Source organism: Podarcis raffonei, chromosome 1 (genome assembly GCF_027172205.1).
Source record: "Podarcis raffonei isolate rPodRaf1 chromosome 1, rPodRaf1.pri, whole genome shotgun sequence".
Taxonomy (NCBI): domain Eukaryota; kingdom Metazoa; phylum Chordata; class Lepidosauria; order Squamata; family Lacertidae; genus Podarcis; species Podarcis raffonei.
This window is the reverse complement of record NC_070602.1, coordinates 58,521,511-58,538,680: the sequence shown is the minus strand read 5'-3', so window position 1 is coordinate 58,538,680 and position 17,170 is coordinate 58,521,511. Positions and strand designations below refer to the sequence as shown.

Genomic DNA, 17,170 nt, shown 5'->3' with positions numbered 1-17,170 from the left:
CTCTGTGTGAGATGGCAAATGGGAGGTGCCCCTCCACCAGCTCATGGTTAGTTAGCAGCAAAAGCCATAGTTGAGTTGCAGTGATGGTGGATAGAAGAAAAAACTGCAGACTGGAGACAGAAGCAGAGCAACATTTGATTTCTGTTAGAATTCAAGGCTATGGGAGAAAGAAGACCCTTTTTGTGGTGTTGATGTTGTGAATACCTCCATCGTATGCTCAGGTGGTATATATGTGTAAATAAACCTTATATCATAAAGACACCACAGTCTCTGTTGTGCCAAATGGAAACATGAACCCTTGGTAAGTGCCTGGAACCCCTGCAATTTTGACACTGCTCAGGGATTAGGGTGGCACGTTACTCTATTATTGCCAAATCTCGACTGCAACGACCATAGAAAGATGCAGTCTTGCATTACTTTCAGGGAGTGGGCTACCTCTCTGGTAGCTGTTCACCATGACCAAATTGTATATGTGGCTGCATTTGCTTATAAAAATAGTAAATTGGGCCTTAAAAAAAGTGTGCCTATACAAAAATTTGTGTTGGGTTTTTGGAAAAAAAAATTAAAAGCCAGTTAGAGAACAATGTAGGCATGTGTTTTTAAACTACTGTTCGTGCAGTCTGGTCAGGACTGTGTGACACAGTATACAGTGTTTTGTCATCCAAGGAATGTCTTTGATCAAGAGTTTATGCAAGAAGGGGGGAGCCATGAAACCCTAATCCGTTCCCACAGTCCAGTAAACGTGAGCTGGACAAACACTGGACAATAGCAGTAAAGCTTGCTGTTGGAACAATAGCACCAACTAAAAAAATTAAAGGGCTGCTGACTCACAGTTCCTACATTCAAGAAAGATTCCATGCAATATTGATTAGTCCCCAGATTCAGAGGGGGCTGAAAGATTTAAAACTTTCATTATACCTTCAGATTATTTGAAGAAAGCACTCACTCATGTTCCAACGAAAAGCAACAACATATGCAATCGATCTCCATTTTGTACCAATGCTAGATGAGGAGGCTGTCTAGGCATCGCACAATCTTTTCCTCAACAAGGGCCCTAAAAATAGGCAGACCCATTTGAAAATACAATTGTTGTGTCTGCTATGAAATCATTGAGCCCCAGTATGAAACACTTCTAAATTCTATTCAGCAAGACAAAAGATAGATGCTGCTCCCAAAATGTATTCAAGCAGGATTTATAGTTAAGAAGCATGATGGAACATTATTTGGGGAAAGGAAAATGAACACTTCGGGGGAAACCAGATACAATTAAAAACAATAAGAAATGGTTGTTGTAACATTTCTGCTTTTAGCACAGTCTATCTAAAATTGGTATTCCCAAAATTTAAAAGGCTGAGGGCTACTTTGTACTTGATAGCTTCCTTTGAAGTGCAGAGTAGGCTTTTTCTACCTTACAAATACCAAGTAGAGGGCTGACATGTGCAACACTGTTTGTTGTACTCACCGTCACTTTATAATTTTTAGTTTATAGGAATTCTCTAAACAGGAAGTTGACATTTCTCAAGAGTTCTCCCGCTTCATTTCAGAGGCAGTTGTGTATACAAAGGATAAGTTTGTTTTCATTGGCAGGTGACATTGCCATTCATAAGAAAACTGTGTGAAGATGTTTTCATACAACCAAGCTATCGTTAGAGAACTATAATCATTTTATGAGAAGTGTGGTTTTGTAAATGATGGTCATGGCCATACAAATTCTCTCATGCAACTCTTTCAGAAACATTCCCAATGGATTTGACACACAAACATAGCACCTGTAATGTTTTCAAATTGAGAAAGTTACTGTTAATTTGCTGACAATTTCTAGCTGATTATGTCATACCATACAATTGTACAGCATAAAAGCATGTTAATTACACACAGAGGGTTACCTAGCTGATAATTTCTTCCTCTCACTTCAAGTATCTATAGGACCATACCAAGACATTTTGTTGCCTGAAGTGAAGGACAATATGGCACCTCACAAGTTTATTTAATTTTATCGGAACACCGGTGATAGAATAGCCCCCTTCACCACAGGACAGCAGGTTAACTTAGTGACACACACAGCTTGGTCCTTCAACGCCTCAAGACCATTCCTTATCCTCCAATATCTGCTGCCTGAGGTGCCCCTGGGACTCTGCATTATAGAAAGAACTACAAATAGGTAGAAGATGCATTGAGGACACTGAGAAGATATTGGGATGAAAGCAATAATAGTACTGGTAATAAGCATATTACAAGTGGCAGGCACACTTGGTACATGGCACACTAGCAATCCTTATAACAGCTTTGGGCCAATATTTTGGTGGTGTTGGGAGCTGAAACTATGAAACTACACACTACATTTAAAGCAGCACCATACTATTTGAAGTAGTCAATGCTCCCCCCCCCAAATGCTGGGATCTGCTGAAAATTGCTAGGAGACCCCCCCCCCCAGACCTGCATTTCCCAGAGTACATGGTGCCTCGGTTTACAGACTCTTCAGGTTACAGACTCCACTAACCCAGAAATAGTACCTTTACTTCAGGATGAGAACAGAAATTGCACGGTGGTGGCGCGGTGGTAGCAGGAGGCCCCATTAGCTAAAGTGGTACCTCAGGTTAAGAAGCTTCAGGTTAAGAACGGACCTCCAGAACGAATTAAGTTCTTAACCCAAGGTACCACTGTATGTTAACAGTCAATCCCTCTTACCTGGGAATTGTAGCTTTGTGAGGGGAATAAAAAAAGGTAAAGGACCCCTGACAATTAAGTCCAGTCGCGAATGATTCTGGGGTTGCGGCGCTCATCTTGCTTTTCTGGCTGAAGGAGCCGACGTTTGTCCGCAGACAGTTTTTCCAGGTCATGTGGCCAGCATGACTAAGTCGCTTCTGGCGTAACCAGAGCAGCGCACGGAAACGCTGTTTACCTTCCCGCTGGGGCGGTACCTATTTATCTACTTGCACTTTGACGTGCTTTTGAACTGCTAGGTTGGCAGGAGCAGGGACCGAGCAATTGGAGCTGACCCTGTCGTGGGGATTCGAACCGTGACCTTCCGATCGGCAAGCCCTGGGCTCAGTGGTTTAGACCACAGCGCCACCCGCGGGGTCTCCTAACAACTCTCAGCACCCTTAACAAACTGCTGTTCCCAGAATTCTTCGAGGGGCAGCCCACAACTGTTCTAAGTGGTATACTGCAGATGACATTTTCAAACTCATATACCTTATTTCTGGCCTTTAAACTGTTCCCTCATTTCTCATAATTTCTCATAATTTCTACAAATTGTTTATCTTGTATTCTTCTGGTCATCCTGAAAATTTTTATTTGCTGCTGTTTAAAAATAATCATGAAATAAAAACTGCAGCAATCATAGCACTCCCCTGCTGTTTGTTTCCTGCCTGGACTACTATGTGAAAAATTAATATTCAAGCCCAGAAACCAGATACGAAGAATGTCTCCAAGATTGGCTCTCTGCTCTTACTGGTATTCAAATGATGCCCAGAGATCTCTTATGCTTATCTGATTTACCCCCACAGCCCTTTGAACTACAAGGAATGTACCCTCACAGTTTAAACTCCGGAATTCAGGAGGCAGGAATTGGCCTCAGAGAACAAATGCTCTTGGGGAAGGAATTCACTGAACTCAACCTCCAGATCTACTGGATTCTTTAAACTATGAGGGAGAATGTTCTCCATTCATTTAAACTTGGTTGGGGGAATTTTCTTTGTGCCCTCCAGAGAGTGCTGGACTACAGCAGCCATCATCCCTGACCATTCTTCATTATTTGGGTTAAGCTCAGACTGTATGCAGCAACAAGACAAGCAGAGCACCCCTAAATGCAGGTAGTTAAATTTAATTAAAATGAAGCCAAAGTACACCACAAATAATTCATTCAAGTATGAAGTGCTTTGTCAAGAGGCTTGACTTCCCTACAAGAATTAGCCGGTACTGGATTAAATTAGGCTGCAAATTGCAGTTCTGTGGGCAATTTACCTAGGAATAAGTTCCACTAAACATAGGACAGGGGTAGGTAACCTAAGGCCTGGGGGCCGGATGGGGCCCAATCACCTTCTCAATCCGGCCTGCAGACAGTCCAGGAATCATTGTGTTTTTACATGAGTAGAATGTATCCTTTTATTTAAAATGCATCTCTGGGTTATTTGTGGGGCATAGGAATTTGTTCATATTATTTTCCAAAATATAGTATAGTCCGGCCTCCCACATCGTCTGAGGGACAGTGGACTGGCCCACGGCTGAAAAAGGCTGCTGACCCCTGACATAGGAGGACTCACTTCTCAGTAAACATACATAGGACTATGCTGTTAGTGAACAAGTGAGCAGAATATTGCCACCCCTCATACATCCATATGCAAAAGGTCCAGAGCCATGGTTCCCAACGTGGGGCACACGCCCCACAGGAGGGCAATTTTTAAGGGGGGCAATTTGAGAATGAGTTGTAAACAGCTAATGGCCTTTTAGGCTTCCTCCACATGAATAGTTCACTTTTTGAAAAATAAGAATTATAAGTCGGGGGGGGGCATCAGGATTTTAGAGATGCTGAGGTGGGGCATGGCCAAAAAAAGAAGAGGTTGGGAACCACTGGTCTAGAGGTTTATGTTAAAAGGGGACACAATGTTCTGCCCTAGACTCATTGTCAGGAGTGGTGGGTTAGAAGGCTTTTAAATGAAATAAATAGCTCACCCTTAGGTCCCACTGAAATCAATATGTGTAACTCACCCAAAAATTGTGATTTTATTCATTTTGGGGTGAGGTGTTGTTTTTTGCAGCTACCATGGATGGTTATTTCTATAGATGTCGGCTGTGTGTTTTTAATGTTATAAACACTCTTGAGGGCAGGACTGAGCTACTTTGGCAGGATATAAGTGGTAAAAAAATATTAAAATTAATTAATGGTCCGTTTTAAGGAATGTGAGCAATGAAGCTGCACTTGGGCAAAATTGCGTTAAGGTCCTATTATATTTGCACTCATGAAAGCTATTGAAGTTATTTAACTTATAATACCAAAAATTACACACACACCCTTATAGGCTGCAATCATATACACATATACCTGGGGAAAAGCTCCACTGACCTCAGTGGTTTATGGTAAATACACGGGGGGTGGGAAACTTCAAGCCTAGGGGCTGAACGCAATCCTCCCAGACAGTGTCCCCTTCCGAGGTCCTGGAACTGTAACATTATCTTGCTTGCATGGATGGTGAGTGGCGTGTGTCCAGCCACAGATGTATCTAGCCATAATCCCCAGAAGGCTGCCCATGAAGGAATGCAGCCCTTGGGCTGAAAATGTCCCCCCCCCTTCTGCCTAGGGTCACCCTTTACATATTAATGCATTTATTTACTAATATTTTTGTGATCTTTGGTTTGACTGCTTTGCCAACTGTATAGACATACATCCCTGCAAGGAAAGTTCACATGGCATTCTAACTAATAGTCAAAAGGACCATCAAGCCAAGTGGCATTAACAACGTTTAAAGTCTTCTAAACCTCAAGCTATTCTGCTCTAACCATTTTTTAAATAATCAAATTAACTAATTGGCAGAATGGGTTGCAGACAAGGAAACATAAAAGGCAGCATGCTACTTAGGATCAAAGCACAAGGGTCATTTTTGTCTGTGTCAAACATGAGTGTAATATCTTGTACAAGGGAGACATTTTCTTATATATTTTAATGGTCCAGGTTGTGTTACTCCTAAGTGTAGAGTCTTTGATATAATTAAATCTTCACCTTAAAAGCTGCCGCCTAGAAAGAGACATTCCACACTTGGCATGGTGTATATTTAATTTGGTAGTACCGAGAACAATAGGCGTAGACATAAAAGAGTTTATGGATCTTAGGTTTCAAAAACCTTGCAAACCGAGATTAATCTAATCTCCTTTGTGTAAACCAGATCCCATATAAAGGAATCAACACCTTTCCTAAGCTAGTCTGTAATATTAGGGGGCAGGTGGATTTGTTGCTAATTTACAACCATTCCTCCAAAGGTACACACTATACAGCTGGACAATAAGGAGGTCACCAAAGATTTTTACATACACAGTCATTGGCTCTTAACAAAAATTAATCTAATGTAAAAGTCTCAGTGGCTAACTTCCGAAGCAGAGGAACTCAACAAATGTCTCTAGACAGAAATCCATATGCAAATTAACTCTTAATGGATAAATTGCACACAAATCATTTTGGAAATAACTTTAAAGTTACAAATAAACTGTGATCCTCGGATGAAGGGCAGTATATAAATTTAATAAATTTAAATCAATAAACGTGTCTCTAACAAGTGTCAATTTGTACCTTGTTATTTCCAAAATGGGTGTGTGCATTTATCAGTCCTACAACATAAATCAAACCATCAGATTTAATAAACTGATCATCTTCTTCTGGTATAGTGGTCCTGATTAGGTGGGGGAAGGAACTGCCAGAGGATCCCTTCTAAGCCCTCTCATGTTGGTGCTCCAACCTATAGTCCCTTCTCACCTGTTGAAGCAATAGAGATTTCTGTCAAGGAGGCAGAGAAGTCTCTGTAGTTGGCCATTTCTAGAAAAACAAAGAGATAGCTGCCATATATAATGCAAGGTATTTTAGCCAAGCATATTTTATAAAACTGAAAATTAAGTCTCTGGGCAACAAATGGCCTGTCTCTGTTACTGCACACATATGTGCTTGGATTCAGAAATGTGCAACTGGAAAGTCACTCAGACAAAGGAACTTGTGTGTCTCTTCCTCCCCACATCAGTCAGTTGCACCAGCCAAAAATATTCTCATGTGGGGTTGGAGCATCTCCAGAGTGGCAAGAGTGAGGCATAGGAGGTTGCAGTTCTACTGGTGCACATTGGGTGCTAGGTTGGGAAAGGGCAACATGTTGTTTGTGGGCTCTAAAGCCCATCTACTCTGAACACTGGCTAGATCCATGCCCTTGACTGCAAATCTGCAATATTATTTCACCCTCCTCAGCCATTATAATTAGGTAAATGTAAACACATGAACAAATGCTCTAGCTCCATTCCCCCATTGCCATTTTCATTGCTTTCCTACTCAGAGCTGGCAAGCCTCTGTAGCGGTGAACCTTTTGTACCTGTGGAGGATTCCCATGTGGTTTAGAACCCTAGAAAAATCAGGATTTTAAAACAGGTAGTGATGGGGGAGCCTCTGTGAATTGGAAAATTAAGACTGGTGATGGAGTGGGAGAAAGCAAACATGCTACCAGCCTACGACCTGGTTGCGTTAGCGTATTGTAACTTTTGAAGAGGGCTTATGTATACTGTTTTTCTCAATTTTACTTAATGGGGCATATAGCTAAATTACTTCTGGTCCCCTTGCTAGAGACTCCTCCCCCTTCACTGTGTTTCCACATTAGTTTATTTTAGCTAATTTGTGCCCCCTCACAAAAATCCGACTAAATTAAGTGGGTTAATAAATTCTCATGAGTCTGCAGTTTAGATAGTGAACTGGACTGCCACAAGAGAGAATATGAAGAAAAAGGTTTTAATACAAAGAAAAGGATATTCCAAAATGACATCTAACACCAGACAGAGAACACAATACAAAACAGGCTGTGGATGTGACCATCTCATGCAGTACATTTGAGTTCCACGATCAGCATTACAAACAATATTTTATTTCAGTATTTTATTTTCCCAAAGCAGTTTAAGCATACAACGTTCCATTCATTTTGGAGGTTAGGTTTTGAGGTTTACATGTCTATATATGAAAAAAGGATCTCTTGAAAAATTATCAACCGCCTTTGGAATTTCCAGTGAAACACAAAAGCAGTTTTACATCTTTATTTTCTAGATGATATATTTACTTTTCCCACTAGGTGGCCTTAAACTAGCGGCTTGCTTACGGAGATCTATTTGGTAGCTTACACAGAAAGGATCTTTGCATGGATGCAGCACATGTATATAGAGCAAGATAACAGGGGGAAACCAGAGCTATGGGTCAGCTTTTTCTTTGCCCTGTCCCCAGCAAACATGCATGGGTTTTGTTGTTGTTGTTGTTGTTTTGGGGGGGGGGAATCACACCTAAACTGAGCTAGTTATTACATAATCATGTTCATAGGCACCAGGAATATCACCCCCTCCATTTAAAAAGTGAATATTCCAAGTGCAGAGATGCTGAGATTAAAAATGGGTAGGGCAGAAAGAGACAACACTGTCAGTGGGAATCCCAAAAACTGCAAGGAAACACTGGCTTTTGAAAGCAAACCACCCAACTTCCTTTAACTGCTGGTCTCATGTTGTCAAGTAATGTGGCAACAAAGAACAGAGTGAAGAAATAGATTTTCCTAGCCAGAGCCGAGAGTTAAACTGGTACTTACTTTACTTACCCTTAACTGCAACCAGTTAAGGACACAGGTAGGAGGAAAAGGGGTACACTGGGCCAATTTGTTCCCTTCCCAAATGGATCCTTTAAAAAGCTTAAAGAACCGCAGCCAGGGCAGGGGTGTGCGTACTGGCCCATAAAGGCACTTGAAATGTTCTGCAAAGGCTCCCACTTCTGTTTCCTTATTTTGATGAGAGTCTAATTGTATTTTCTAGAAAATGTATTAAAGCCAGGCTAAGTCATTTCCACATCTCAGTACTGAAGATATTTCTTATCTCAGTGTGTGAGATATTTCAAAGGAAAAGTGGTGTTTTGGAATAAAACATTCTTTGAAGGCCAGCAGGTCAGATATCTATTAAAAAGTATGCTTTCATCTGTGAACTATATCACTATAGTAATATCAGCTGAGACTGCACAGCATGCGGGGGACGGGGACACAACTACATATACGGATAACATCTGTTTTACAGATTAGGTTGCTGCATTTCTTGCACTAATATAGTGCAATATATCTTTACACACATTGCCAGGAGAATGTCAGGTTTACAAATGAAATTTTGAAAGTGTTTACAAGACCCAGATCAAAGTATCTGAAGTCATTTCAGAGTTACCTACTCAATAAAATGACACCAGTATATTAACAAGCCACTGTGTTGTAGTCCAATTTCCAATATTAATTTCTAGCCTCATTTTCTCTACTCAAGATTTCACCACTTCTTTAGTAGCCTGATGGGAGTTCTTTTCTCCATTTGTGGTCCTTTTCAGAATGTAAGTGCAGATCCTTCAGCACCAAGTCTAACACTAGAAGGAATATGCAGCAATGAACGAACCTAAAATGAAAAACAGAAATTGTAAGCAATGGTTTTTATAGTTATACTATGCATTATCCTCAAGTGATATACATTATTAGTCACACTCAGAACAGATCCATTAAAGCCAATGAACCTAAGCTTACTTAGTATGATTTAGTTGGATATTACCCGTTAGTTAAGTTACATTGGGTGACATCTTACTCAGTGCTTTCCCCCCCTAGAAAAATAGGTGCCGGTACTCACCATGTTGTTACGGTAAGGGCCACATTTTTTAACAGCAACAAAAGATGTGCCAGTACTGCGTGCCCCTTGAGTGCCCCCTGACAAAAAGCACTAATCTTACTGTGTCCGTACGCTTCACGAATGGCTTTTTGCACATGCAGTGGGACTTTCCTCTCTTTCCCTCTGAACTACAGCACCCTGCACACCTCCAAAATCTGTTCCATATTCTCCAAAGCAGATTTTGGGAGACATGGGAAGGTATGGAGGGGGGTGGGAAACAGGGGGGCGGGTCTGCTCATGCAACACTGGATATCAGCTATGATGATTACATTATTATTCCATGGGAATAGCATACAATTTGAATACAGCTGAAATGAATACTCCTTTTATTCCAACACTAAAATCAGTTTCTAACCTGTTTAAACCGTCCTCTGATTTTCTCCAGGTCTTCCTGAAGTTTTTCATAGGCTGGATCCTCACAAGGAAATATCCGAATCATCTCTATTAATGACTCTAGAGCTTTTATCTTTTTACTGAAAAAATAAGACCATTTTATTTTACAAACAGTATTTAATAATTTGATGTTTTGAAAGGCAGACTTTGGTCACACAATCCCTTCAAATGTATTCTGCAACTGTTATTCATTTCAGTATCATACCACCAAGATGGACAACTCACAAAAAGCAAAGCTATGTTCACAAATATCTACCACTGAGATGTGGGACCCACTTTGACAATGGCCCCTTATGCCTTGGCATCAATAATACCTGGAAAGGCAAATCACGCAAGTCAGGACTGTGATACCCAGACTAGCACTGCCTCTTTCTGAGGGATTGCAACAGAGGAGCCTTGCCATTTGACCAATCCACAGAATTTCTTTGTGCCCCCCTTATTAGACCAGCATGAGATGCAGCCATGCTACCCTAGAATTATAAGTAGTAATTCATTTGAAAAGTTGTTTTTCTGAAATATCTTCAAAACTTATATAGACAGTAGCACACTTTGGACATTCAAATTGAATGTGTGAAGAGAGTACCCTTCCTCACCTCCAGTGCAATGCTTTGCAAATATGTCTGCATTTCCATTTTGTCTTTTTTGCACAGGATCTTGGCTGAAGTCAGAAAAAGCCCTCCTGCTTTGTGCTCACAACATGGTGCCCATGAGCGCACAAGCATACACGGCAGCCTTCCCTAGCATTCATAGGGTCTCCTCTCCACTGAAAATAGGTTTGAAGTAAGCATTCTACTGTAGCCAACAGAATAGGTAAGAGAGTTCATTTTCTCCAGTTTGCATATGGGCCCATGGGCCCCCCAAGAGAAGCTTAATCAACCAACTGATTCCTTAAATCAAATGACAACCCTAAATTATTTCTTGTTCCATAGAAGGGAACATTCAGTAACTAAAAAAGATGCTTGAACAAATGGAATTTGAACAAAGATGTTCCACACCTGTATCTTCTACCTGTATGCGGAACAACACTAGCTCAGAATTTTTTTTCATATACATCTTAAAGAATTCATGTAAACACAGGTTTTCAGCATGCTTAGTGAGGGCAATTCAGCAACAAATGCAGCAGAACAAATGACATGGGTTAGGGCCACAGGTTACATCATGTATGCCGTGCATTGGACAAAAAATACTACATTTCAGTTGTTTTTCAGAGTACTAACTAGCAATGCAATCAAAACTTTTAAATAAACATCCCTATTTAGCAATCTGGCACTTGCTGGGTCAGAGAGGCATCCATTTGCCAGGCAGCGAGCCCAGAAATGCTTGTCTATATATATATAAAACCCTGATATCCTACACATGACCTCATCTCTTAATGTCTAGCAGTGGATTCCTGCCAGTTAACAGTCACCTCTGTATCTGAAGGAGGAATGGAAACTGCATCCACATGATATTTAGTGGTGGTCATTGCCAAAACACTTAAAAATACAGAGGTAATCCAGCCAGACCAGCATGAAAGAATGTTATAAAGAGGTGGTAGAGAGAGGAGAGACACATGGCTTAACTTACATCCCTTTGTTTCAGAAGGTAAAAACATCTGTACTGCCCAGTGAAAGTCAACCGAATTCCATGCTTGAGCATTGCTAAATTTGGAAAGCCAGAATCATGTTTTCTGAATCCTGATATAGATGTAATGTTGCTGAACACAAATAAAATGGTACGATGTACGATACTGTGCTAAGAGTTATTGGTATATGATATGATATTATAGGTGTCACATAATACTCGCTCCACATTTGTCAAAACCCAATCACTTAGTGTGGTAGCATCTACACTTTGGAACTGTATTATTTTTGGTGCCAGCTAAAAATGTTCTTGTTTACACAAGCCTACCCAGTTGCTTAGAAAAGCTGGTGTGAATTTTAAACTGTTTTAGTATTTTAACTTCTTGTATGTTTTAATATATTGTAATTTCCCCCTCACTTTATGGTTCTATCTTTTTGTAAAATGTTTTGAGGGTGTGTTTTTTTACACAACCAAGCAGTGTATAAATTTCATGAAATAAAATTAATAGATATTTGATGCTTAAATCCTGGTCACTCTTAGTGACCAGCGCTGCTACCTCCCCAGTTATTTTATTGTTGGTGTTATGGTCTTATGGTGTTACGTTCTCTCTCTTCCTTCTACTGTGATATTATCTGCTCTCTCGCTCTCTCTCTTTCTCTTTTTAATCTGAAGGAAACAAAGAGAACCAATGCATGATACGCTGGCTTTATTTTTTAAAACCTACCTGTTTTTCTCATCAGAGCCTTTATGAAGCAATTTCTGCCATGTCATTGCAAAACCAAGATATGATCCAATCTACAAATTTGGAAAGAGATCATTTAATTTTCCTTGTTATGCCAATTATGTCTTTTTCATTTAAGAAATATATATTTAACGGGACTTACTTCCATGTAAACATACTTAAGAATGAAGCCTAAACGAACCTGTTTGAATCTAGGATTGTTACTACAATATGAATTTTGCATGGAACTTGGATATGTCCAGTAACAGAACAGCAGAAACAGTGATGCTCACTTTCTAGATGAATATACATTCAGGCTCCAAGAAACATAGATTGTCATGTTGCTTCTTTTGATCAAAATGCTCATTTTATTTTTTAACACATACTTCTAAACCAATCTTTGCACCTTGTTGTATGCCATATTGCCTTCCTTCAAGGAGTCCGGCACGTGTTCCTTCAGCATATCCTTCCTGATAGCCTTCACCATGAAATCTGAAATGAAAGATTTTGAAAGAGCCGTTAGGCTGAAGCAGCGAAAGAGTGCTTGCACCTTGGAGGCTAACAGCCCTATCCTATGCATGTTAACTTCAAAAGGAGTCCCACTGAGTGTCAACCGGCTTCAATGGGATTAACTATGTGCAGTTGATTTCTTCAAGTATGACCAAATTTCGCTACATCATCTTAGTGCTACATACTTTTTATTGGGTGGCATACAAATAAGGCAAATAAGAAAATAAAGTTATACAGTTAAGTAAAGCCATCTAGCTATATGGGTCCGTCCCCCCCAAAGTAAGAACTCATTGTCTTTGTCCATGGAGTTTTCTTGGCAGGGATACTGGAGTGGCTTGCCAGTTCCTACTCCAGGTGGATCACGTTTGGTCAAAACTCTCCACTATGATCTGTCCATCTTGGGTGGCCCTGCACTGCATAGCTCATAGCTTCTCTGAGTTATTCAAGCCCCTTCGCCACGGCAACGCTCACTGGAAGGACAGATCTTGAAGCTGAAGCTCCAATACTTTGGCCACCTCATGAGAAGAGAAGACTCCCTGGAAAAGACCCTGATGTTGGGAAAGATTGAGGGCACTAGGAGAAGGGGACGACAGAGGACAAGATCGTTGGACAGTGTTCTCGAAGCTACAAACGTGAGTTTGACCAAACTGCGGGAGGCAGTGGAAGACAGGAGTGTCTGGGATGCTCTGGTCCTTGGGGTCACGAAGAGTCGGACACAACTAAACAACAACAAGAACTCATATTCTGTTGTACAGTGGTGCCTCGCAAGACGAAAAGAATCCGTTCTGCGAGTCTCTTCGTCTAGCAGTTTTTTCGTCTTGCGAAGCAAGCCCATTGACGGATTAGCGCTATTAGCGGCTTTTAGCGGCTTAGCGGATAAGCGGCTTAGAAAAAGGGGGGGGGGAACCGCAGGAACTCGCAAGACATTTTCGTCTTGCGAAGCAGGCCCATAGGAGATTCATTTTGCGAAGCACCTCCAAAACGGAAAACTCTTTCGTCTAGCGAGTTTTCCGTCTTGCGAGGCATTCGTCTTGCGGGGCACCACTGTATTCATAAAACCTAAGGACAGGACAGAACTTCTGGAAAAAGAGCTTCAAGGCGATCCAGCAGCAAGCCATACTTTTAGAAAGTCATCTTAAGCTTCTTTGAAGCAGTTCCCCCAGCAAGCAAATTATATTGCAACTGAATTCCCTTAGTTTAAGTCAAGTATTTATTTTAGGTGGTGTTGAGTCTATGGTAATGCATAGGCACTTTACTAATTTCCCACACTTTGAAAGTACTTGTCCATGGGCAGAGAGGTGGTTGAAGTTATACCATGCTATGTTCTAAAGCTGTTAGATGCTCTTTAGGTGACAGGGTTGCACTTTTAGCCCAAACTGATTCAGGTCACACAAAAAGTGTTCAAGCTGCCAAGGTTGTAAATGGTTTTATAGATTTAAATTTTCTAAGTTGTAAGGCAGATAAACTGGTATGGCAGATATGAGCCTGTGAGTACTGGAAGACCAGCCTTCCAGGTCTTTTCCCATCTGGCCTGACAGAGCAGGGCCCTGACTCTGCAAAAAGCTGCAAAAGATGAGGCTGCGGAACAGACTCTTGGGCTGGAGTATTATTTAGGGGCGGGGTCTTTGTTGTTGCTGCTGTTATTTGTTTGGGGAGTATCTCTACTTTTAGATCTTATGATTTATGTGGAAATTGTTTCAATCTGGTTGTGTACTTTTTAATGTGTTTTATATATATCATTTACTTACTTTTGCTAGGTTTGCATTCACATAATTGGTTTCATGCTGTAAGCCGCCTTGAGCATTGTTTTAACTATAGAATGGCAGCATATAAATAAAGTGATGACGATGAGCCAGAATACATGCATTACAATTTTACTGATATATGGTCATACAGTGAAACTTGAATGACTCGCCTAGTGCTCTTAACGCTAGTGAATATGAACATACTTTGTAAAAGCTACTATTCTCATTAGGGTTCTAGGGGAAGCAAATACAACATTAAAGTGAAAAGAAACAATACAATCACACAGAACTGCCCTTCTAAGGCAGGTCACATTTACTCTTATTTTACAGACTAGAGAATGGAGGAAAAGTAAAAACTGGCCAGGCCTACCCATGAGCTTGGAGCTCTCTCTCTCTCTCTCTCTCTCTCTCTCTCTCTCTCTCTCTGTGTGTGTGTGTGTGTGTGAGAGAGAGAGAGAGAGAGAGAGAGAGAGAGAACCACCGCCACCCCATCATTCTCTGTGCAATCTCATTTTTTAACAGTGACACAACAGGCAGAAATCTAGCATGTTAAACTTTCCTCTCTTATTGCATCTCTGGGAGGATGAGAAACTGCATTTCTAACACACAGGTGTTAAAATGACAGCAGCCACAGGGGGCATAATATAAGTTTATGACATTCTATACTCTCTCATATAACACTAGACTTCGTGGGCAGCCAACGAAGCTGAATGTTGGAAGTTTCAGGAGGGGCAAAAGAAAGCACCTCCTCAAACCACGGAACTCGCTCCCAGAAGGCAGCGATGGCACCCAACGCGGACGGCTGCCAAATGGATGGGAGGAGAGAGGGCTGTCGATGGACGCAGTTGCGAGGCAGCAATGCTTCCGAAGACCAGTTGCTGGAAACCACTGCAGGGGAGCTTGGATGCTGCTTGGCCGCTGTGAGAACAGGATGCTGGGCGAGATGGACCGAAGGCCTCATCCAGAAGGGCTCTTTTTATGGGGCCGAGTTTGGGCCCAGATCTCTCAAGGCGAAAGCAGCAGCCTCAGCACCGGGTTCATCCCGCTCCCCGAGGGGCCCATAAAGCCAGGCTCAGAGCCACCAGCCTCATCAAGGAGTCCAACGGGCCCCAGGAAGCGGGAGGCCCCAGGGACGCCGCGCCTCTCTGCCCGCTGCGGAGGCGAAGGAAGCGGGCAAAGCTCCCCGCGAAGAACGCCCAAGGCAGACCCGGGAACACAACCTACCTCGTCTCCGCCATGATGATGGTATCGAAGGCGTCCGACCCGCCCGCGTCAGCCTCCATGGCCTACGACGGATCCTGCCTCACCGGCTCCCAACCACCGACTGGTTCTTTCACCGTGCAGTGACGTAAGGGGGCAACGGACGGCAAGCCGGCGGGGCCAAACGCGATCGCCCTAGTCGCGCATGCTGCAAAGATGGAGATGGATTGGAGGAGGGGGGACTCGGGCTTTCCCTCGTGACGTCACATGCCGACTGGATGGAGCGTCGCCCTCATGGTGTAGTTTGGGGCCGTTTTCCTCAAGCGCCGCGTTTCTTTGCTCCTTCCCAGGTCAGCCGCTAGAGGGCGCCGGTATTCTTTGCGAAAACGTGTCGTCTCTTTAGAGAAGCTGAATCTGAGCGCGCCGCCTTTGACTGCTGTTTATCACGAGGATAAGGGCTTCCCCTTTCGGTGTGACGCGTCGAGCGTTTTCACACGTGACGCGCAAGGAAGGAGCCAACTTTCTGCTTTACGGAGTTCTTTTTCTCTGATATATAATATGAGACATTGCAATTTAATTATCGTACTGCTTGAGTTTATTGAGAACTATCCGACACATTTTTATTTTTAGAAATTACATATGTTGCATTTGGTTTAATTGAGTTTTGCACAAATTCCCCTTTCTAAACAAAACAACAAAAACCGCAAGCCTCTTCTCATCTGTGGTTGGTTAAAATTTTGTGCTACCAATATTCATGCATGTATTTGCTCTTTCAAAAATGGCACAAAATGCGAAAACAAATTGCGGCATTTTGAACTGCATTGGTGTCTTTTATTGTGTTCTACTATCCTGGCAGGGTTGCTGTGGTTAGAGTATAATACTTTGAAAGTATATGAGAGAGATGGATTAGAAATATTCTATAGTGAAATGTATGAGTTCTTTTTCTTTTCTTGGCTGGTTAAAAATTGACAAAGATTATTTTTGAGCAGTTTTTCAAGTACTGAGAGACCCAGACATGGTCATTCAAGTGCAGCGCTGAGACATCCATCTAATCTTCCCTGCTGAAACAACAGAGCAATTCCATCCAAAGTTATCAGTCAAAATTTCCTTCTGTAAACAGTCATTTCAGCTGCTAAAACACATTGTTTATGGGGAAACTGGGAGAACTAGTAACTTTCACAGGGTGACACTGAGCAAAGAGCAAGGTCCAATTTAGTTGATTCTCTTGCAGCCTCCTGCCTAGATGCAAGCAACACGTACCAAGAAGTACAAGATACTGGCTTTGATGCCTGAATGGGAAAGTGTTAATCAACAATTTTTTTGTAAACAAACAAACTTACAAACTATATTTGCATAAGAAAAAACAATCAAAATGAAATGGTTGGCATTCATTGAGTATTGGGAAAGGGCCATAGGTCAGTACTACAGCATCTGTCTTGCACGCAGAATGCCCCAGGTAGAGTTGGGAATGTTCTCTGTCTGAAATTCCAGAAAGCCGTTGCCAATCAGTGTAGACAGCAAGATGGACCTAACTCTGTATAAAGCCATTTTCTATGTTGCCCCAAGGAACCCATGCTCATGAGCTGATGTGGCACATACAGTGGTACCTCGGGTTAAGAACTTAATTTGT

At 41.8% G+C, this 17,170-nt stretch overlaps 1 protein-coding gene across 2 annotated transcripts; it reads right to left on the bottom strand.

Annotated features, from left to right (window-relative positions):
* Window positions 1–7,999: 7,999 nt before the first annotated feature.
* Window positions 8,000–15,720, bottom strand: LTO1 (LTO1 maturation factor of ABCE1). Of its 2 annotated transcripts, none has more exons than XM_053388812.1 (5): window positions 15,565–15,720; window positions 12,472–12,577; window positions 12,089–12,159; window positions 9,764–9,881; window positions 8,000–9,144 (listed from the first exon to the last, which is right to left on the bottom strand). In XM_053388812.1, the coding sequence occupies exons 1-5, from the start codon at window positions 15,621–15,623 to the stop codon at window positions 9,076–9,078; spliced, it is 423 nt and encodes a 140-aa protein (XP_053244787.1). In that variant the 5' UTR covers window positions 15,624–15,720; the 3' UTR covers window positions 8,000–9,075. The 2 variants fall into 2 exon arrangements, with proteins under 2 accessions (XP_053244787.1, XP_053244797.1); XM_053388822.1 differs by having other exon boundaries at window positions 12,492–12,577; window positions 15,565–15,687.
* Window positions 15,721–17,170: the final 1,450 nt, after the last annotated feature.

Excerpts from the sequence above, each read along its gene's own strand:
- LTO1 (XM_053388812.1), bottom strand. The coding sequence starts at position 15,623 with ATGGAGGCTGACGCGGGCGGGTCGGACGCCTTCGATACCATCATCATG. Across the intron at positions 12,578-15,564 it reads ATCATCATGGCGGAGACGAG|ATTTCATGGTGAAGGCTATC; the intron begins GTAGGTTGTGTT and ends CTTTCATTTCAG. Across the intron at positions 9,145-9,763 it reads TCAGAGGACGGTTTAAACAG|GTTCGTTCATTGCTGCATAT; the intron begins GTTAGAAACTGA and ends TTTTCATTTTAG.